Source organism: Micrasema longulum, unplaced genomic scaffold, assembly GCF_059751315.1.
Source record: "Micrasema longulum isolate JH-2025_06_02 unplaced genomic scaffold, ASM5975131v1 h1tg000056l, whole genome shotgun sequence".
NCBI lineage: Eukaryota > Metazoa > Arthropoda > Insecta > Trichoptera > Brachycentridae > Micrasema > Micrasema longulum.
The window spans coordinates 393769-417050 of record NW_028277263.1 but is presented as its reverse complement, the minus strand read 5'-3'; the positions used below and the strand labels follow the sequence as shown (position 1 = coordinate 417050).

Below are 23282 nucleotides of genomic sequence, written 5' to 3'. Positions count from 1 at the left end.
TAAATTTATTGTAATATAATACTAATTTGCACTACTTACCCTCTTTTGTATTATTATTTATTTACATATTTATGTGTGACAACAAACATTATATTATATTGTTAACTTAATATTCCTTAAGATCTCTAAAATGTGTTAATTTTTATTACAGGCTGAAATAGAACGAATATTTGAATTAGCAAGAACTTTACAACTTGTGGTTTTAGATTGTGATACAATTAATCATCCATCGCAACTTGCGAAAACATCTTTAGCGCCAACAATTGTATACCTAAAAATCTCTAGTCCAAAAGTAAATATAACCTTTTTGAGTAAATATGCAATAAAACTTGTGAACATTACTGTCATAACACATAAAAATATAACAAAACATTTTACTTATTAATTTGTTTGTTACAGGTTTTACAAAGATTAATCAAATCTAGAGGTAAAGGCCAAACTAAAAACTTATCTGTACAAATGGTAGCATCTGAAAAATTATCTCAATGTCCACCGGAAATGTTTGATGTAATTTTGGATGAAAATCAATTAGAAGATGCTTGTGAACATATTGCAGAATACCTAGAGGTTTGCACTTATTGACTTACTGATATTTTTGTTTTATATTCTTGATTGGATTTTTGAGTGCTAACTGGCGATAGGGTCTCCCGGAGCAATGTCCACATGCTTCACATAAGAGGGGATGTGGAAAAAGAAAGGAGGAAGAAACATTAAATAATTTATCACATTATTTTGTATACTGGCAATATGCCTAAATATTATTTGAATAAGAGTGGAGTGATAACTGGAATGGAATAAATACTTATAATCAGGCGCTTTATAAATTACCAAACTATGTAATCAGCCAGCAGGTTTCAAAAATGACTCATGTAAAAGGTTTAGTTTCACTTGTACGATGAAAAAGATTAAACAAACAGGTATAGAATGAGCTACCTCTTCATATAAAAAATGCACCTTCCTTGGCTACTTTTAAGAAACACCTCAAACGTTATTATTTATCCTTAGAAATCTCCCTTAATTTAAAAAAAATCAAACAAACGACATGATTAAAATGCAAATTTGCAACCTTTCCAGGCATATTGGCGAGCGACCCATCCACCTGCTGGGTCAAGTAGTAGTGTGGGTGGTATTCCAAGACCCATTCCAACCAACCCTTCACCGCAGCCATCACCGACCACTCCTCCAACTCCTAATACTCCGGCTAACATACATGATAGAAATAATCAAACTCCATGTACTTAACAATTTAATCATTATTTTACATTGCCACGAAAGACAAAATATTGGAATAATTTTAATAAGATTAAAGATTAAAATATTTATCAAGATCCTCTGTTAAGTTTATATCATTGACTACCGAGCATTTCAATGATCATTTAACAAAATTTTTATAAAATAAATTTTTATCTCGTTAGTACCAAGTATATAAATATCAAGAAATATCTTTCAAAAATCATTAAGTGACTATGCCGTCATTTAAGTTAATCTCAATTTGATATGTAAAATGATTGGATTTTACTAAAGCATTACAACCCAGTTGTGGTCTCGTGACTAATGTCACGGACTCGCGGGTCTGAGGTCCGAGGTTTAAACCCCGCTCTACGACAACTTGATTCCCATTTTCTAATAGTAAATTATTTTCAACTCTTGAAATGGCCCCCAAAGTTTAAGTATTTGGGTAAATCATAAGAAAGCATTTTTTTCTGTTTAAAGTTAGTAAAAACTTTATGTTTAAATATAGTATACTTAATTTAGAAGATATATAATTTTATTTTGATCTAACATCATTAGGTGTTTATAAAAATATCAATGAATGTAAGTTTTAAAACTCTCGGTCCGTTAAAAAGATGGCATCTGGCCTCGATTCTGAATTTTTAACTCAATCTCTTAAGTTATTCTAGGTCATCACGTGCAAATGAAAATATTCTAGGGCTATTGATATGTATAGACAAATATTGCTATTTAGCATAAGCACAATTTGTGTGCAATTTAATATAACTTATATAGATTGTTTATATAGCATAATATGCTATAATAAACAATCTATATAAGTTATATTATATAGGTACATCAGGACATGGGACCTTAAAATGAAATTATTTTCAATCAGCTAATCAAAAATCAACAATGAGGAAGTTCAGCCCAACGGGAAATTGGATGTTTTCTTACGCGCGGTAAAATTAGAAGTTTCTCAAAAATGTATGAAAAAATATATCAAAATGATTTTGATAAAAATGAACTACTTTGAACGATATCACTGGTTCTCAAAATCAACCCAACACAATACTGTCATTGACAGCTGATAATGGGATACATAAATAAATTTAAGAATTCTTTTCGCTTAGTTTGATACTCTATTAACAAATAAAAAATATTTTAAAAACCGCTGATCTTCCTCATTCTATGTACTTCTAAGTCAGACTTAGGTTTTGTAGATTTTACTAATATTACTACCAACAATTATAAGCAATTAGCTGATGGAAAAGTCTATTTAGAAGCTAAAAGCTTTATATGATTCATTCCCTTTTTTATGTTCTTTATTAAAATAAAGCAGGTATTTTCGATTGAACTGTTCAATGTTATTTTAATCTTATATTATCTGTTGTTACCCTTTCAAACACAAGCATTTGAACCGTGCACTGTTTCCCGGAGTTTTAGAATGTTTGTTGGTGTTATTTCCTATAGAGTAACCCTGTTTTATTGGTATTTTAAAAAGTCACACCCATATTAAGCACCTTTTCATTTTGTTTATACCCTGTGATTATAAATTTCAAGACCTGTTTTAAAATAAATATAAATTGTAAAAAAATCTGTTAAATTGCCACTAAGTGAAATCAGAATTTCCGAAGGTGCTGAATTTCATAAACAATGTTATAGGTGTTGGAAAAAAGAGTTTTAGAAAAAATACTTGTTTAATGCACACAGGACATCGTGATCCTTATGGATACGTCCATGAAAGGGAAAGAGGTAATCAATGAGTTTATTTAAAACCTCACTATCTTACTTCTTCCATTAATTAACCTTGTGGTATCATCATATTTCCTAGTTTATATATAAAATCTATCATTTCAACTTATACAACTGTAGCAAATTATTATTTATGTATTTATTTTAAAACCGATTACTATTTGCCAACACTATATCTGGTACTTATTTTGATCCAATTTTATCAATAATTTCAAGTATGCATTTGATTTATCTATTTTATTTTCTAAATTATCATTTAGTCCTTATTACTGTTGTGCATACACCGTGGATGTTAATATTGTATGCATGGATGTCTTATAATATTATTTTGCATTATTATGTGATGTTATAATGTTGAATTTGTTTGTATTGATGTATCGTAATAATGTACCGCCATTGCATTACTGTTTATTTCATTTCACTTTCAGTCCAAGCAAAAGGCCACGCACGTTGATAAGATGTTCCCAACCACCACTTTATTATTTATTTGTATTCAAGAAAGTTTACAACATATATCAGGTTTCCTTTCATGTTGTAATTGATTATACTAACCGATTACTTGTTTGGCAACTAGGTACTGATATTAGTTTGTGCAGCTAACATTTCACTTGAACATGACTAACAACCTGGTTCTAGAAAATTATTTGGCCTTATAGATACTTATGAAAATTAGATTGTTTTACATTGTGGCAAATTCCATTTTATTGTTTATTATACAGTTCCAACAACACCAAATCCTGCCGCTGAGGTTGTCCTTCCGTGTCCTGGAAAAGTTCGAACCACTGGAGAAATAATTCTACAGTTCTCGCTTAATCTTGTCACATAATATATCACATCTCAACAAACTCGAATAAACACGTTACATTTTTGTGAAGTTTTTATACAAATTATTTTTATAACATTCAATACCTACCTACTTATATTATTGTACACTACTTTACTTTAGAGATATTAACACTAATTACACTTCTCTCTTTATTCTTCTGCTGATTTTGTAAGTAGACTCGTTTTACATATTTGCATTTTTATTTCCCAAGTTTGATGCTTCTTTTTGTTTCTGTGTATTTTCCTGAAAAGCATCTTCACTGTGGAAGCCGTGTATTCTAGTTGTTGTTTTATGTATTGCACAATAATGTGCAATTGTAAAATGTACAATTATTTCTGTAAAAATATTATCCTGTAGAGAAAATCAAAGCGATAAAAGTATTGATATGTGTATAAGTATAAACAATAAAAAATCAGAAATACCTAATTAAGTTACTAATTCATTGTTTATTTCACAATATAATTTACTGAAAAAAAAATTATAATCACCTCCTCGGTGATGAAAGGTGCTATGTAGTTGTTTTATTCTTAATTTAGGTGGAATTTAAAAAATCCTAAGCTTCTAATTTTAGAAAGAAATCTATTATGAAATGAGATCGTATTTACTAATTTTCTGTCAAAGTAAAAAAAGAAAAATTACTGAAAGTATATTATGGTGAATGTGAAATATATTAAGGTACAAGATAAGACATGTACATTAAGTTCTATTAAGTTTTGTCAAAGTAAAAAAAGAAAAATTACTGAAAGTATATTACGGTGAATGTGAAATATATTAAGGTACAAGATAAGACATGTACATTAAGTTCTATTAAGTTTTATGATTGATAAAATCAAAAGCAATTTCCTTATTTTTGCGCACAGCTTGCATGGTTATTTTCACTTAATTGATTGGACATTTTTTCTTTTGAGTAATGTTTTATTTTTAAATGTGTTTGTATGGATTTGATAACTCACATGACTTTTTTTGACATTATAAAATCAATCCTAGTTTCAGTTAAATCTTAGACCCTCGACTCATATATTTAAAATAATACACAGGTCCATCTTATCATCCGCATCACTCGGGATATCACCGGGGAAGATCAGCCAGACTGGATAGAGAGAGAGATCGGATGGAGAGAGAAAGAATGCGCTCATACGAGGATGATTATGGTTCAGAACGCGACATGATGTACCATCCTTCTCACCACCACCACCCCCCACCCATCCACCACTACAGACAGTCCCACCACTCCACATCCCGGGAGGAATATGACCGGGACTACGATGATCGGAGGGACCATGGGAACCATGCCATGGCTCACCACCATCGGCCGAGTGGCCAAGGGGGGAGTGGAACGAGGGATGGGAGATCAGAAGAGAGGTACGGGCGAGGGGGGAGCGGTGACGAGTATGGATCTTCAAGACGAGCTCTAAACGCCATCTAGTATGAGGAGGAACCACAAGTGTGGTACGATCGCTTCTAAATAACGTTTATCTAAAGTGGTCAATATTATGTGCGGACTCAATGAGTTGAATAACATTTAATAAATTGTTCTTGTATTCTTGCGCTCCTTACATTGGAATTTCCTCACGGACGGCAACTACAATCAATGCGAAGTAAATATTTTATTACTAGAAGCCTTTTTAAATAAATTTCACAAGTGACATTACCTTTAGATTAAAAAAAATATATATAGCGTTTCCAATTATTTATTGTGTAAGGATCTTTTGATAATTATTCATATTGAAAATTGTGTTACTTATATTTGTTTCGTGCATTTTGTCGTTTAATGTATAGCTACTGATTGTTCTAAAAAGTAATCATTTATTTCAAAATTTTGTATTGTCAGCGCAGATTTCATTACATTTCAATCATTTATGTTAGTGGAATTCTGACAACAATAATTAGTTTATGTAAACTCTGTGTCATTTTTGATTTTGCTTAAATTATACAAAATATAAATACAGCTATTCATCAACTTACGACCGCTATCGGGTCCGGAAAAAAGCTCGTAAGTCTGAACATGCAATAATTTCATTATATATACAGTTACTTACGCTGCGTGGTGATATTATTATATGACGAAAATGAAATTGCGTGTTACTGTCATTTATCGGGTTTCTACGTGTTTCTTTTTATATTATTTTGGGTTGGTCTGTGGTTGAAAAACCATTACCTCATTTGGAAATCTTGATTTATTGTATTCAGCGCAAGCGAACAACTGATTGCGATTGTGGTCGTAAAGTTGAACAGTCGTAAGTTGCATAGGTCGTAAGTCGACGAATAGCTGTAGATTGAAATATAATAAAGATCTTAAATGTTAAATGAATTTATAGAATAATTCCTATCTTCATGAATATATTTTTGCCTCGAACCCTACACAATGACTTATGACTATTCATACATTATTTTTTACTATCCACTTATTTAATTCAATATGCAAAATATAACTTGTTTATAATCTCCATTATTATGGTTAAATCTGTATATGTATTTTATAGATTAAATCTTATTAAAACTTTGCATTCCTTTAATGTATATATATTTCTCTGATATATTTTATAAATTGAACACCATTTAAACCACAAAACGTAATTACTTTAAAAATAAACATTCACACCATTTATGCAAAAAATATATCTGTAATATTGTTTTTAAATATGAAAATGTAATTTCGTTGAGCTATGGCTTTGCTACACTATATGTTTAAATCTGAAGACTTTTCTTTTGAGCAATGATAAATATTATATAGAATGTGCCAAATACATGTGGATTTATGATTAAATGCTTGTCTTGAACATATTTACTTAAAACTCAGAATATGTTTATCCATAAATAAGCAACACCCAGTATATACACATATAATAATTATACATAGTTATACGGAAAGCAGCCAGCCATAGAAAAGTGAAACTGAGATAACAGCACTTTTGTGAAAAGACTGAATTATGAAATCTACACAACAGTTGGAATGTTTTTGACTTTAACAAATGATAAACAATGAATTCATAAGTTTTTTTTACATATTACAAACAAGAATCTCATTTTATATTGACCAGTTTTAATGATTTTTAAAGTACCATAAGATTTTTCTAGTGCTGTGGATATTTTCTGCCAATTAAAAAATGCCGTTTTTGTGATCGACACCTTTTTCAAAAGGTGATTAATATTTTTTTTGTTGTATGAAACCGCTTGACCGCTCTAACTGATTTTAGCAGGACATAGAATTGACCTTACTGCACCCGATAACATCAATATCTAATTTTTTCAAAATTGAGGACTGGCTGCTTTCTGCACAACTACGTTCATTTAAACCTTCTCTTAATTTCAAAGGCTTGCCTGATATAAAAATAAAATGAGAACTTAATAGTTTTTTTTATTTCTTTATTATTATTTCTCAAAATTAGCTATTATTATTTTTTAAATCAGCAATTCTGTCGGAAAACTGTGATTTTTAGGTTTTTTGTATTAAATAAGTGCATCATGTTTAACTAACGTATCGTCACTATTATTTTATAATAATGTTACTTGAATATTTTTTATCTCGTAAAATTGCTACTGAAATTTTAATTTTTTCCCCTTTAATCCACGTTAAGTCATTTCCAGGTAAAGCGCCTTATAAAAAAAGAGCATTGACTCTGGTAAATAAATATAAAAATTTGAGGGGCATCAAAATTGATGTAAAAACAATAATTATTGAAAAATGATTTTTTTTATTATTCTGTTTGAGGTTAAAATTATTATTATGGAGGTTATCTTTAAAAAAGTCCATCCACTTTACATAAAGTTAAATCAATATATCTAAGCTTTGAGTATCATTTATGAATAAAACTTATCGTCTGAGAAACAGCATTTAGATACAAATCATTTTTATGATCTAAATAAAAATATCCCAAAACTGAGTAAATCATAAAAACGTAAACATTTATTTTTTATTGAAAAAAATATGTTAAAAAATAATTCAAATTGATCTTTGTAAGCATTTAAAAAATTAATTTATTATATTTGCAGCCTTTTTATGATTGATTCAATTATAAAATGATTTATTTTACTTCTAAATTTCAATACTAGTTGATATAATAGATTCCTTTTGAATATATTTTTTTTTTGCATCTGGTTACAGGGAAAATTTAGTTTCGTCCAAATTAAACATACGAGCCCAACACAATGTTAATAAAGTGATTGGATATGTTTTTATTCGGTCTTCGATGATATGAAGAGGGCCAGAAATTTGTGATAATAAAAATACAAAAATAAAATCTTACTGAACATAAATAATGTGTTCGAGACATTCAAAAAGTATATTTAAACCTGAAAATATTTTAAGGAATTTTTGTACAGAAGATGCACAAGATTGTGCATTTGATAAACAATTCATGTATTGTTGGAAGCGTAGAAAGCTTTCCAATAACTGTCTCAACTACAAATTGTCTGAACATGAAATTGTATAACTTTAATGGCGCACCTACCACCTATGTTTAAAAAAAAAACAAATTAAGTAGTTTGAATTTCTTAAAATTATGTTGTCATTGTTATTGTACAAAATCTCATATATTTTTATTTGAGATATTAAAATATAACGCAATTATTTTGAAAAAAGTTAGATAGAAATGTATTCTAATTAATTAAACAAAGACTTCTAATTACCCTATTACTGTCTGTATACTTTTTCCACTTGCAAAGTGTGAACAAAATTTTTAAAAGTGCTAATATGATCTTATAAATTTATTATAATAAAAAGGGATAAATTATTAAAAGTTATATCAATAGAGTTGACTATGTAATATATATGTATCCATTATATAAATTTAAGTTATCAACAATAATACCTACTCATTTATTTACTGTACAAATGGTATTTATTGATTATATTTATTTAAATATAATTATTACACAGTTAGGTACTAAATATATTTAGAAAATATCCTAGATTGATTTATAGTAGTAATTTGATAATTAAAAATAAATATGAAAAGACAGTAATGATTTAGATTTTTATGTGTTACTTTTCTTATGGATTTTTTTTTTCTTTGTGTAGTTTATATTTTGTTCTTGTCAACTTTGTAATCTCATTCCACATTGATGATTTCTGCAGACACGGACCCATGTAGATAAGCAAATACATTTTTGTTTGTTTCCTTTACATAAATAAATTATGAAAATTTATCTTAACCTCAATGTGCAAATGCAAAAATCGAATATTAGATTGCACAATTTTAAGGACCAGTCTTTCAATCCAATTATTGCTCATTAGATAAGACTTTAGATTCCCAGATAAAATATAGTGGGAATAGTGTTCTCAACAATGTGTAAACAGTCCCTGGTTCATATTTTAGTAACAATAAATAATTAGATTTAGCTAAATAAAATAATAATTAGTAAATAATTTGTGGAAATAAAATTATGATTTAATTTAGCACGCAATGAGGAACTTCAGCCCTATAGGAAATTGGATACGAAAAATGTTTTCTCGCGCGCGGTAAAAAATTGAGTATTAAATTGTACCGCAAAGTATCTTGAAAATGTATGAAAAAAATAATAAAAAATATTTTAATAAAAACGCACTACTTTGAACGACGTCACTGGTTCATATGAACCAACCAATGATGTGAGAGCTGTGAAGGATATCTGGTTTGCTTACCGTAAACGGACCGATCGGGAGAACTGACAGAGAAGAACCTCTTACGTCACACGTGGAGTTATTTCAGAAATACAAAACTTTAAAAATCAAAGCGCTGATAATACGATGTATAAAAATATTTTTTTTTTTTTGCTCAGTTTCATAGTCTATTAACAAATAAAACAAAATTAAAAAACACTGAACTTCCTCATTGTTTATAGAAAAAATTAAGCCTCCACTGTGACTATCATGAAGTAGAATAATTATATAATTTTTAACATTTTAAATATTAGAATTTCTTTAGTAAATTGATATTATGAATATTGGATGCTTGTATAAAAAAAGCATGTTTTTTACCGATTTAAAATTTCCCAATTCCTTAAACAAGTGTTGTTCTAGTTGATAACTTTTGCCTGTAGTGTATAAAATCTACAAATTAAATTACTGATCTTATTTCTGTACAATTTAGAGAAGTTGACTTCTTTCTCGTAATAAAATTAAACTAAATTTATATTATCTATATTTATGGCGAGAAACATGATACTGACTGTTAATCTGCAATTGTAATAATGTGACTAAATGCAAAAATTTTATAAATTATTATTAAAATGAGGAATATTTAGCTATATTTAATAAATCCTTGTGCAAAATTTTATATTGTAAATATTGTATGAAATATATACATATATATATTATATCTAACTTAATGTCCCTAATTGTGGACTTGTAAGAAGTGCTGTGATGTTTACTGAAATTTATTGGAAATACGATGGAACAATACCTTCAAATACTAAACAATTCTTTTTGCATGCTTATCCAATCAATTTTCTAATTAAAATAGTAGAAAAATTCATCAAACATCTATATTTGTTTAGCTTATAAATTTTATTGCTTAGGAAGTGTATCAGTATTTCTCAAATCATGTGATTGTATCCATTTGTGTGAAAATTAATCCAATATGCTAAAAATATCAACTTTTTTATACATTTTAAAATAATCTCATTAACACTAACTAAATATGGTTAATATGTTTTTGACAGTTTTGTAGGATGAAAAATTTACATCCCAAGTACTTACATAGTTAACCAAAACAAATCAATAGTTTTCTATGTGCATATTTTTTTTTATATATATAGAGTTAGGAAGATATAATATACCTAATCATTATTTGTCATTCATTTTGAAAAATTCTTTAGTACTTATCTAATTATTTTACAATTAAAAGCGTCATAGCTGACATTAACTATAATTGTGTTGACTTTTTTTAATTTATGCTCCTTAATAATTTAAACTTTCTGTTACATTTATTTGTTCAAATGGAATAATTTCTCTTTTCATAAATAAACCCTACATTTTTTAATAAACCTGTTTAAAATAATATATTTGAGTTTAAAAGAACATTTAGAACTATCCTGGAAATATTGTATCATAATCAATAGAAAAAATCTTTCTGATATTTATTTTTAAGAATTCCTCGGTGTGTAGAAATTCCTTCTGGATCCTATTGATAAGATTGACAACTTCCATATTATTAAATAATATTGAGTCTGCACCGAAAAATTCAATGAGTAAAAAAATTGGCATGGTCTCGGTGGTTGTATTTAATTCACGGGTAATCTCCTTTGTTTGTTTGACAATGCCAATGCATTATTTGTAAAAATACTTTACTAGTTTTACATACAGGAACATAGAGGGCACCACGAATCAGATTTCACTATTAAAAAGAAACCTTCATCTTTAGTTTCAGTGTGATATATACAGTATTAGCCACAGCGAATTGTTGATGTTAAGTTATTTTAACAATGGAATTAAGATACAAATCTTTTACAACTTCCAAAGACAATTATCTCAACAAGAATGCCTCGCCGAGTTGGTTTCTGTTTTTGGCAATGAAGCACCTCATCGATTTACAATTTCTCGTTGGTATGGCGAATGCAAACGTAGACGACTGAGTCTTAGTGACGATTCAAGGACAGGAGCCTAAAAAACGGCAGTCACCTAGAAAAACGTTGATGCTGGGCACAAGCTCATCAAGGAAGATCGCGAGATCGAGATCTCATTTCAAAAAAATAAATTTGTACAGCAACAAAACATCGAATTGCTAGACAATCCTCTACAGTTCCGACCTAATTCCCAACAATATTTTTACCTTTCTGAAAATCAAGAATGGACTGCATGGTCAAAGGTTCCAGTCACCAAAAGAAGCAGTCGACGCCTTCAACAATGCAATTTCAAGGACCAACATGCGAATGGTATAACTGCTTCCAGAGTTGGTTCGAACGGTATTTAGTGTATCTATGGTTCGAGCACATGCAAAAATGTATTAATCTTGGTTGAGAATACTTCAAAAAACAAGAAAGCTTTTAAAAGTGATCTACTGTTTAAAACATGGAATAAATTCCAGCTCTTATAGGCAAAACTTAAAAGACAACCCTCATATAAAGTAAAGTTATTTTAACTTGTTATAAGAAAAGTACTTGTAGAAAACATATTCTTTAAATTGTGTTCTACTTTTCTAAAATATTTTGTTTTTTTTTTTAAAGAAATCAATTAAGCATCAGAAATCTAATCGGTAGTTCATCTTCGGTTTAGAGTTTAACAGGTTCACTGCCAACTCCGTCAATTGGCGGGGTTGGAATTGGGAAGCAGTTTTTAATCTATGTGCCAGTTCCGCCTATTGGAGTTTTCATTTTTCAATTGGTTTTAATATATAATATTAAATAACTTACTTTTCATTTTTTATTTGATCTCCGAGCCAATATAATAATAAAACATCTTCGATTTGTTTTGAGATTCAAATATTTTAGGCTGGCAATAAAATTCAAGGATGTATAAAATAAATAAAATACATTGTTTTTTCACAAGACAGTTTTATTTACTAAACATTTTCACATTAGAATTAAGACTTTGTGAAAAATATATTTTCAACTCAAAACACTACTAATATAAATAATATAAATTTACTATGAGATATAATCTTTGGTCTAAACTAGCTCCATGATAAATACATAAATATGTATATTGTAGTATCAAAATAGTATGGATGTAAACAGAATATTTTTATTGAAAATCCTCCATTTTGTTCGCGTGCCTGCATAAAAAAATTAAGAACGAGTTCAATTAACTAAATCTAATCTTTGGGAGATTAAAAATGAATTTTAATTGATTGATTGGATTAAGTTATGGGAAAAGTGATGTAAGGTCAATTTACTAATGCATTATTTTAAGTAAGATAATATTATAAAACTATTAAATTTGCAGTTTAGCCTACACATCATCAGGCTTATTAACCGTTCAGCAAAGATAAAAATTAAGTTAGAAAAACAATACACCCATTTTAACATCATTCTGATTAAATCATATTTCTGTACCGATTTTTTGTTAATGTTAATTTGGCTTAGATAAGCCAAAATAACAAATAATAAAAGAGATAATATATCATCAGTGATACTGCAATACTGCATAGCTATCAATCAAAAAAACTATCATTATTTAGATTAAAAATAGCAATAATTAAAAATTAATGGCTCTTATTCCCTATAGTGAATTTATTTCAGGAAAACAGTTTCATAAAAAAACATTTTATGCGGTATCGTAGTATCCACCGATGATATGTATATTTATGATCGCCAATAAAAAAAAAAGTAAAAATTGCGTAAAATGTAAACTGATATATGAACAAAACAGTATTAATCTGGAATGCATAAAAATACTATACATAAAAAGAGCTTAACAATAAAAATTATAATGCGACTTGTTTTTAGTCATGCTGCCGACTTGTAATTAAAAACTTATTTTATAATACAATACACTAATAAAATATAAAAGACTACTCATTTTTAAATGACTTAGACAGCACACTTTGTTACAAGAACAGACCACTTACATAGAAAATACTAAATGCAAGATAATTATTTATTTATTCTTATAAATATGGTAATCAGAAAATTAAAGGTCAAATCTAAGGAACCTTTGAATTGTTTGTAGTTTTTTCTACAGGAGTTAAGACATACTCAAACATATTGATAAATACATTTTTGGTTAGCTTAATGTGCAACATTTTACGCACATGATTGTTAATATACAAAAATGGGTATATGGGTAACCATGATAATAATAAACAATTTATAAAAATCTATATATACATTCAACACGGTTATTAGTTATTACAATACAAGCCATAAAAGTCGATAATCTTCACTGGTCTGAACTTTTGAGAAATTGTAGAAAATCAGATGCCGATTTCAGAAATAGTAATAATTACTGAATATTTTTTTTGATGTTGAAATGAATTAAATTTATAGAATATTGAATTTTCACTATCACCATTAACCATTAAAAAAGTTGTATTATGATTTTTAACTTAAATAAATTTGTATCTTGTGCTCTTTATGGATAAAAAAACATAAATATATTAAATGAAACTATGTCATTATTTACAATTTTTACAGATGCTAATTAATTAAATGTACAATTATTCTTACGTTTAGATAAATAATCAGAAGTCTCTAAATACTTAATACTTTGGTTATATTATTGTGATCTTATTTTAAGTTCAAATGTAAAAGTAATTTTCATAATCTGCGTGAGTATGGTTAATTTTTTTCCTCGGAGCTGCCAAGGGCGGCATCCGTGAAGTGGCAGGAAGAGGGGGTGGAAGAGATTTTCGAGATTCTGAATATTCCAAATTTGCAGCTTCAAAAGTTGTAGCAACTGGTGACGGGATTGGCGTACTAGTCACTAAATCATCACTCTCCATGCTGATGATACTATTTGTATCAAAGCTCTTCTTAGAAAACCTGTTTGAAGTGCAATAACTACCGATACTAGGGTACTTATATACAGGACTATAGTACCCAATCTGGTGGCAACTCTTACTCGATATCATGCTTGCATTACCAAAATTTTTGACATTTGCATCCTCGCAAGTTTTACAAGAGCAAAATGCATTTTTTTCACTGTCACAACTGTGAGACTTTTCAGTTACCATAGGTTTGAGACTCTCACACTTAAAATTAACGTAATTGCCCCATTTGTCACCATTATCTTCTAGGATATTGTCAATGCTCTTGTTCCTCGGTTGATAAATCTTCGAATCCGTGTTATTTAAAACATCTTCAGAGTGAGACTTTTTGTCAACCAACGGGGAAGCAAGGGATAAGCTGGAGAAGGATTGCAAAGTCTGCTGCATGGTCGAAAAGAATGGCAACTGTTTTGTTGAAGGTTGAAATTCGTGAGACCACAGCATCTGTAAACAAATATACTTTCTTTAGAAATAATCATTGAGGTTAGAAATTTACCATACCGAGTTCTTAGAGATGCGCTATATTATATTCATTATAGTATGGTCGGGTTTCTGGCACAAGTTTGTAACTATAAATATTCTAAAAAATACATGTCTTCATAAATAACATCAAATAATCTTTATTTGAAATGTAAATAAAAATATTTCATCCTTTATAAACACAAAAAAGAATATTTTATAAATTTCAGCTTGCAGTTTTATTTGAATTGTTGATTTTGGATAAGCTTTTAACTTTAAAAGTGCAATATCTCACAACTGGTAAAATGTATTTACCAACTTGTTCCAGAAACCCAACGATATTATAAGTTTACAAAAATACATTAAGGCAAACAGCTCATCAAGTTTAAAACATTGAATACAAAAGTTTGACAATTTTGTTAGCAGGTTCACATCACCTGCAATGGACTCGTATTATTTATTAGCATTCTCTTAATTGAATCTTATTGTAAATTGTAGGTAATATGACATCAAATCAGGATGATATATTGTGGAAAAGCTCAAGAGCCATTCTTAATAATTTGTTAGGTAATTTTAAAATAAAAAATGAATGAAATGTTTCTATTGTCCATGCTTGTGCAGAGTTGAATGCAAGTTTGAAGTACAAAGATACTCGGTATTACCTGCTTCCTTCTCTGCAATGGCCTGTAGTCAGGATTTCTCCTGACGAGAAAGTGACAGGGGTGATCCCCAGCTTGCCATGCCTGCTGCACGAGGAGTGGAAGGTCATCTGGGTGTAGTTTGCGCTGATACTCCTGGGACTCACACACCTAAAGTCAAATAGATATGGTATTTTAATTTTAGAATGACAACATTATTGGACAAACAGTATTTTTTTAACTTTCATCATTTAAAATTTTCCGTCTCACTAATATTAATGTAATTAATGGCAGAAACAAAAAATATTTGACAGAAATGATGCAAAAATAACAAACAAAAGTTTTTTTTTTATTTCTGTAAGAACCTCATAGTGGATGACCTGCATGAGCAAATAATTTATCATTTGAGCTTGGAAACTGGTAAAAATCTATAGCAGATGTGTTTGATAAAAATTCAAACTACATAATAATTAATTATTGACTTGCTTTTTCCTTTTTTAGCATCTTTAAGGATCATAGAATTAAGAATAGTCCAGAAACCGCATACGCACATCAAACTGAAGGTGACTAAACTACTCATAAATAAGTAGGTTTACGTTTTGACCCATTAGTTTTTTTGTAGACGTCACTCTACTGAAGTCGCTCTACTCCTGATTTGAATTCAACTATGCCGTGTTGTGTCCTTTTAAAGTGTAGAAATACTGCTAGGATCTTAAAGAAACAGGATGGAATCACATTTTATGTGTAATTAGCAAATGAATGTGTATGTAGCAAATGCATTACTTAAAAATATAATTATTTTTCCATCTGTCAGATTGTTGAAGAAAAAAATGAACGTTTCATTAGTGTTGCCAGGGTAGTATTTTTTTTTACACTACTTTGCTCATCTAATGAAAGAACTAATGGAGATTGGATCTCGAACTAAACAACTCTATCGTGGACTTTTGACCAAAATTATCTTTAAAACATCAAATGTTATTTAACATGATATAAAAATATCCGTTTTATGTAAAATAAAATTTGTTTTATATTTGAAGTTTAAAGTTCATTAATTCAATTACGCTTATAAAATGACCCTTTACTTTATCTACTCTGTTGTATCAATCAATATTTCCGCGTGCACAATAAAATTTTAGAGAAATTAACAGATTGCTTTTTTTTTACCTTACATTTGTGTTAAAATAATATTTTTTCCCATCGTACAACATTACGCGGCGGCATCACGAATGCGCGCGGCGAAAGTGAGGCATAGTGGGGGAATTGTTGGACACAGTCCGAAATATTCAAATATGATTCTACACTGCTTCTGGACTATTCTTAATTATTTATATAGGATACAATTTTTTGAACATCATAGGTTTCATAATATTATTATTATACCTACTTCATTTAATAATGTTATTCATAGATGGCGTTGTAGCGCAAATAACTGAAGTAAAAAAGTCCTTAGCTAGTGATGGATTTAATGTTCGTATGTAACGAAATCTAATAATGTATATGTTTTTTGCACCACAACAGGCCAGAAAGCCCATTCATAACTGCGCACAGTACAACCCAGGTTCGTTTAAAGTCACTTTAATCCTAATGCATTTTTAACTGGAAGCTTTATTATAAAAGAACATATATTATATAAAAAATATTAAGAATGTTAAATTTATGTGTACTTTAATAATTACATATGGTGGCCTGTGATTCACGTACCGTTCCGGGTTCGATTCCCCGTGAGAACACAGGAATTAAATGTAATTTTTTCTTGAGAACCACCATTTTGTGAAAAAGGCCTTAATTATATTGTTATGATATATCTTACGATCAATATAGTGTAAAAGTTCCGCAAACCAAGGTTTGTAAAATTTCAATTGAAAATAAACGTAAAAATGTCATTTTTTTATAAAAAAATATAAAAGCGCCATATCTATGAATAATTAGTTTCGTGTTTTCGTTTCGAATCACCTTAATGTTTCAATAATAAGGACTAGGTCTGTATGACGTTTAGGTAGGTACCGACTTGAATACTTGGATTACAGCGTAAATAAAAATACTGATCTTGGAAAAATAAAAGATGTCTCTGGAGACCTGGGTGCATTCTAAAATACGTTGCACTCAAAGTAAAATACATTTCTGGAACCAAATGTTCCACGTCAAACGAAGAACAGCGTTCTTCATAATTTGGGGTGACCCCACATAAGTTCCCAGTGGAACTGGTGGGTACATAATATTATGTATCTATTTTTAACTCGTTTCAAATGATCGCGTGTTTCGGACGAATTCCACATTTCATCATGTCCATTGATACAAGTTTAATGCGAGTTTTGACAGAAAAATAAACAATATTTTTCTTAATTAATAAAAGTAGGCATCTAGGCAGGTAGTATACATTATAATCCTTGGTATTAAAAACGCAAGGCAAAAATTATTAACAGTAAAAAAAGGCAATGGGAGTAGTTTTTGACATAAGTATATGTAAAAAATTTCAAAGATAGCAGCAACCGATTGACGTCCATTTTCACTTTTCAATGAGGAAGTTCAATGTTTTTATTCATTAATTTGTTAATAAATTATCAAATTCAGCCAAAAGATTTTTATACGTCGCATTATCAGCCCTACGATTTTTCAAAGTTTTGTAATTTTGAAATGACTCCGCCTGTGACGTCAGAAGTTCTAGTCGGTGAGTTCTGCGATTGATGAGTTGGCTCTCTCGAAACAGAAAATCTATCACAATACTATATTTGGTTGATTTTTAAGAACTTGTGACGCAGTTCAAAGTAGTTACTTTTTATTATTATAATTTTCTTTGTTGTTTTAGTACGTTTTCGAAAATGTTGTTTGAAAAGAAATCATTGTTTAAATGCTCTATTTTTTACCTGATGAAAACATTTTTTATATCAAATTTCCAGTAGCACTGTAGTAGTAGGTAAGTATTTTAATATTATGAATAAATATTTGTTTTTTTTTTCCAGAGACGGTACATTATTAAATTACGATACCTACCTAGAAGAGTCAAAGCTTTATGTATATCCTTTTCATGACAACTTAGTAAATTTATACCTTTAATAATTAATGATCGATACGACAAGTAAAACCAAATGCTAGATAGGTTTTTCTTTGTAGTTTTGCAAAATGTTTAAAAACCACTTGTATTCTTTAATAATGCAATTGAGAGCAAAAAAATACTTAAAAACTTAAAAGCAACTCGCGGAATGACAGTAAGAAATATTGTTTCCCCTCCTAAAGAGTTTAGATTTGTTGTAAAGCTCCACGGCTCATGGACCTCATAGCACGACACTTGAAACCAGAAGCCGCTAAAAATAATGTCACACTTGACTCGGGTCGTTTTCTCGCTGTTTTGAGAGTAATTAAGGAATCGCGCCACCCTTGAGATTACAATAAAAACAACACGAACCCATTGATATGTGTCAAAAGACCATTAGGTCTAGCTAAATAATGTGCTAATCGTAACCAAACATCGAAATGCTTACTTAATATTTTTAAAATGCTTTAAGTATGCTACTGGTGAAACCGCAAAATTAATGACGTTTATGTAGGTACTAAGCTTTTATGCTGAGAAAGAAGATAAATAAAGAAGGTTTTAATCCAGCATAGATTTTATTAAATAAACAGGAATGCAGTATGTCGTATTATTCCATATCCGTTTTTTAATGTAGCGTAGATACGCTAGATACTAAAAACTAGATAGTTTGATTCAATCTGATCGCTTGCGCTTATAGGAATCAATTACGTAAAAATGAATCAATCGCGAGATAGAGTATAAACTGTTGTAGGTATCTTACACTCCAGCAAGAGTGTTATTTTATAATTATAAAATATCAGTTAATTAAATATAAGTTTTCGGACTTCCCGACACTACCACTCCAATTCAATGTATTTTTGCGTGTTATTTCTTTTTAAAAAGACAAGACACGCAAACGAATTTTTGGTTTGGATTAAAAATTTTGTTTTTAAAACGGCGGAATTGAAAATAATGCAACAAAAATATGAAGAGTACAAATTAAACAATAAAATGCACAAATTTGCTATTTTTTATCAAAAACCCAGTTAAACTTAACGAAGTTTCAACTGAGTATGATATAACATTCAAAATGAATATGAAAGATATCTACTAACCTCGTAAAGTGAAAACTGTTCAACCTTTTCGTTAGAGTTGTAACAAGAGAGCAACAGAGACAGCAGCTCATCAGCCGTCGTGAGGTCGCTGATGAGAAGACTCTTATACTGGGAATTGCTCATGAGGGCAGAGTCGTATATGCGGATCAAACCACCGCGTCGAGTCTGCAGCGAGAATCTGATGAAAATAAATAAAACAATATAATTAATTTATTTTACTGGACACTGGTAAAATCAAGAGAAAGGTCAGAATTCAAAAACACCCCTAGTAGTTTGACAATGATAAAACTGTAGATACCATCGAGCAGATCCGGATTTTTAATACAATCTGCCATCTGGCTAAAGCCATTCGTAATTTTTCGTTTAGGATACATTAAACTTTAGTAAATGCTAGACTGAAGTCATTCAGAAAATATTCAGCCATCAGATTTTCTATTAAGTATATAATTAATAATACACTTTGTTTCTAGACCACTTGAGTTTGTTTCAAAAGTTTATAATAACACCTGTAGATGGAAGAAACTGTGCCTTCCGAAACTAGTATTACTTTGAAATAAACTCAAGTGATCTAAAAACAAAGCGTTTTATTAATTACAAAATAAACCCCGTTATTCCACAAAGTTTTTTTTTTTTAAAGAAATATTTGCGTTCTTATGATTTACCCAAATATTCCATTTTGGGGGGCATTTTTAACGAGTTGTAAATAACTCACTATTAGAAAACGGGAATCAAGTTGGGGTAGAGTGGGATTCGAGACACTAGCCACAGGACCACAACCCGATTCGAAATTAATGCCGATTCAATAAAAAATATAAGATTTCCTATTATTTGAATGAATTATTCTCACAAGTCTTACGTACAATAAACATCCTTTCATGCATGATTCGTGCAGGAAGACCGCATAACAGTAAGAACAGAATATGCACGAGCTTATTGACTAACTTCATAACCATCGCGCCTTCTCCTCATAGAGTGATAGGGGTAAAGAATAAATGGATTGGATATAATGGAATGCCATATTACTACGTCTTTGCATTTTACATACATACTTCTCCGTCTCTAAATTCAAGTATCTTCTCGTGCAGGCAGAATGTATTAATTATTCTAACTTTTGCCATCTCCAATCTCAAAAAGTAATTATTCTCGATCATACATACCGTCAGCCTTCTTCGGCTTCTGCGTCATTCTACATTCGCGCTGTAAATCTTCTGTATCGAAACTAGGAAAGTGGCACGAGTACTGGCTTTATCTTAAAGCAGCTAAAATTCCTCCTAAATTGGTAAGCGGAATGCATTTAATGAAAGTCTCTCGTGCACTCACTTGGAGTAGCCCTTCGGGTGGCAGGCCTGTAGCGCGGCGGGGCGGGCGTCCTCCCCTAGCACCAGCAGCGTCCTGACGCCCGCCCGCTTCACGGCCACCTCCATGGTGAGGTAGAACAGGCGAGGGTCTCGGTGCTTCATGCGGTACTTGCCCAGCAACATGGCCACCACCTCCCGGCTGCTGCTCTGGAAGGTCACGCTCAGGGTCTTGTACTCGATGTCCGGACGCAGGCACTTGGCGTACACCTTGATCGTCGTCTGTGGACAAATGACACACCGATTAAATGAAGGATAAAAATATGGTAAATTCTACTAGAAAATAAACACTTATAAGTACAGGTATGTAGCATCTTGCTTATAACTGTACCACTGAAGTTTCTAGGAAAATCATACATAGATATTGTGTGAAATGCACGTCTATCCTTACTTCCTACTCGCAAATAACGAATCATAAGAAATCTAGAAAAGTGGACAAGAATAATTATATTATACTACCTATTTATGCTAATGATCTAAAAATAAAATATTTTAGCTTTGTAAACAACCATCACAATATTTATAATGTTTATACTCGTATACAGGGGTTCTTTAAACCCTGTCACATCCGATACCACGATGATTAGTATGAGCAAGAAGACATATTGGCACATTAAAATATTTTTTTAGAACGGATAAAACTCTAAATGGTTGCTTACTCCTGCAGGGGTGAAACGAGGAGGGGGAACGGGGGAGTTTGATACTGCGCCGCGCTCCCCTGCAGAAGTAAGCAATCATTTGTTTTTTTTAATATTTATTTTTAAACATTTTCTTTCTACTAAATATTTTTTTTAATTAGCTTTTGTCTTCTTGCCCATACTGATCATCATGGTTTCGGATGTGACAGGGTTTAAAGAACACGCTGTATATGTATAGGTGCAGTAGGCCAATATTATGCACCTAATGCACAAGATTGTGAGTTTTTAATACTTTAATATACCTAGTACATCTAACAAGATTTAATATACTATGGTGCTTAGGGCACTGCATTAGTACACCAATCGCAGCGTATCTCAATATGTATATTTGATTACACTACGACTATTTTTAACAAAATCAGTAAAGGCGGGGTGGGGTATAAACGCTACGAAAAGTTCTACGATTATCATTAAATCTGTGCGTGAAAATTAAATTTAGGTACCTACACTAAGATAAAAATCTGAAGGAGAGTTAAACAAATTACCGGATTATTATTGGCTCCGATTCTTTTGATGCTGTACATCTTAACAGATAGGTGGAGTACTCCAGAGCAAAGATCAGTAGCAGCGGAGAAAGGCCCGCCCACCGGAGAATGAGGAACTAATCGTAGGAAGACGTGCGTAGGGCGGGAGAGTGGGCGGCGAACTGATGTATCAAAATTAAATCTTTTCACTCTTGTGGCAGAAATATTCAAACTATAATTGATGGTTAATTAGTGGACGTGTTCAGCGCTAAAAAGCTGTCGAGGAACCGGAAAACGATTTGTCACATACCACTAAATTTTACACTCCGAGAGAGATCTGAAATTCTGTGCGTTAATTAGCACGAAAATAAATTACGTACTAACACAGCGTGACAAAAATTACGAAATAAACACAAAAACAATCCGTCTGTTTTATTTCGTGAAACTGTCACGAATCACACACTACTTTGAATGAACCTGTCGATCAATCAAACGCCAGTTCAGAACTGATTTCCCACATTCGCGACGGCAAGAATATGCCGAGAAAAATGACAAATGATCTATGATAGACAATGACAGAAGATAACGACTGAACCGTGTTACCCTCTGATATAGACTGAACTGCAGCGAACTGAGGATGGACTCGAAGGAAAGAAGATACATTTACCGGAGGGCTGAAACCTCTCAAACACGCCGGAAGTGCATCGCGTCGGAGAGGGACAGATGCTCAGAAATAAGATACCTCGGACTTTTGTTCTTAAACTGTGGGAACAATTAATTATAAAATCGAAATCATAATAAATCACGATATCGGAATTTAATATTACAAATTCTGAAAGTAAGAACATATATTTGAGACTAACGGTTTTCATAATTTTATTCAAACAGAAAAAATATGTTTTCTAAATGCAATACGAACTTCTTAAAAACATATTTTGCATTTGTTACTCACGGTCCCTTAGTTAGGTAGGGTTCATAAAATTAATTTTTATTAAACAAAACTATAATATTAACAAATCACAACAGGGATGGAGACTACCTTAAATAAGGGAATATGGAAGTCTAGGCATTTACAGGGCTTATGACCTGTCATTGGCTGGTTTAAGTGGCCACTTTACACACTGTGTAACAAGATTTAATGTCGCGGTAAAGTGATTACCGTTAATGGGGTACCTGGTTCGATTAGTACGGTCAACATGAAACAATTAAATATCAAAGCTATTTTCACAGTAATAAAAATAAACGTTAATTTCAGGAATACTTAAGAGAAAGATGTTTTGAGGAATCACCATAAGTGAGAATAATTTATATGTAAACATTCCAGTTATCTTATATAAGTACACA

General features: G+C 30.7%; 3 protein-coding genes across 6 annotated transcripts in view; 2 read left to right on the top strand and 1 right to left on the bottom strand.

Moving 5' to 3' along the window:
* Positions 1–4529, top strand: part of Ca-beta (Calcium channel protein beta subunit) — a 40932-nt gene extending 36403 nt beyond the window's left edge. For 2 of the 3 annotated variants that reach the window (XM_088229880.1, XM_088229872.1), the window contains exons 7-10: positions 152–292; positions 400–567; positions 1075–1234; positions 3687–4529. In XM_088229880.1, coding sequence (XP_088086006.1) covers positions 152–292; positions 400–567; positions 1075–1234; positions 3687–3793 — 576 coding nt within the window. In that variant the 3' untranslated portion in view covers positions 3794–4529. Of the gene's footprint in view, positions 1–151; positions 293–399; positions 568–1074; positions 1235–3395 lie in introns of all 3 variants that reach the window. The other variant, XM_088229890.1, reaches the window with a different exon arrangement.
* LOC148285137 (uncharacterized) lies at positions 3864–6152 on the top strand. The gene is made up of 2 exons (XM_088229921.1): positions 3864–3961; positions 4831–6152. The coding sequence occupies exon 2, from the start codon at positions 4905–4907 to the stop codon at positions 5217–5219; it is 315 nt and encodes a 104-aa protein (XP_088086047.1). The 5' UTR covers positions 3864–3961; positions 4831–4904; the 3' UTR covers positions 5220–6152.
* Positions 6153–12248: 6096 nt separating this feature from the next.
* rau (RA domain-containing protein rau) overlaps positions 12249–23282 on the bottom strand; it is a 145971-nt gene continuing 134937 nt past the window's right edge. Inside the window, exons 1-5 of one of the 2 annotated variants that reach the window (XM_088229909.1) lie at positions 21960–22556; positions 20742–20998; positions 19422–19599; positions 15321–15467; positions 12249–14643 (exon numbers count right to left, since the gene is read on the bottom strand). In XM_088229909.1, the coding sequence (XP_088086035.1) occupies positions 13951–14643; positions 15321–15467; positions 19422–19599; positions 20742–20998; positions 21960–21998 (1314 nt within the window). In that variant the 5' untranslated portion in view covers positions 21999–22556 and the 3' untranslated portion in view covers positions 12249–13950. Of the gene's footprint in view, positions 14644–15320; positions 15468–19421; positions 19600–20741; positions 20999–21959; positions 22557–23282 lie in introns of those variants that run through there. The other variant, XM_088229900.1, reaches the window with a different exon arrangement.

Excerpts from the sequence above, each read along its gene's own strand:
- LOC148285137 (XM_088229921.1), top strand. The coding sequence starts at position 4,905 with ATGGAGAGAGAAAGAATGCGCTCATACGAGGATGATTATGGTTCAGAA.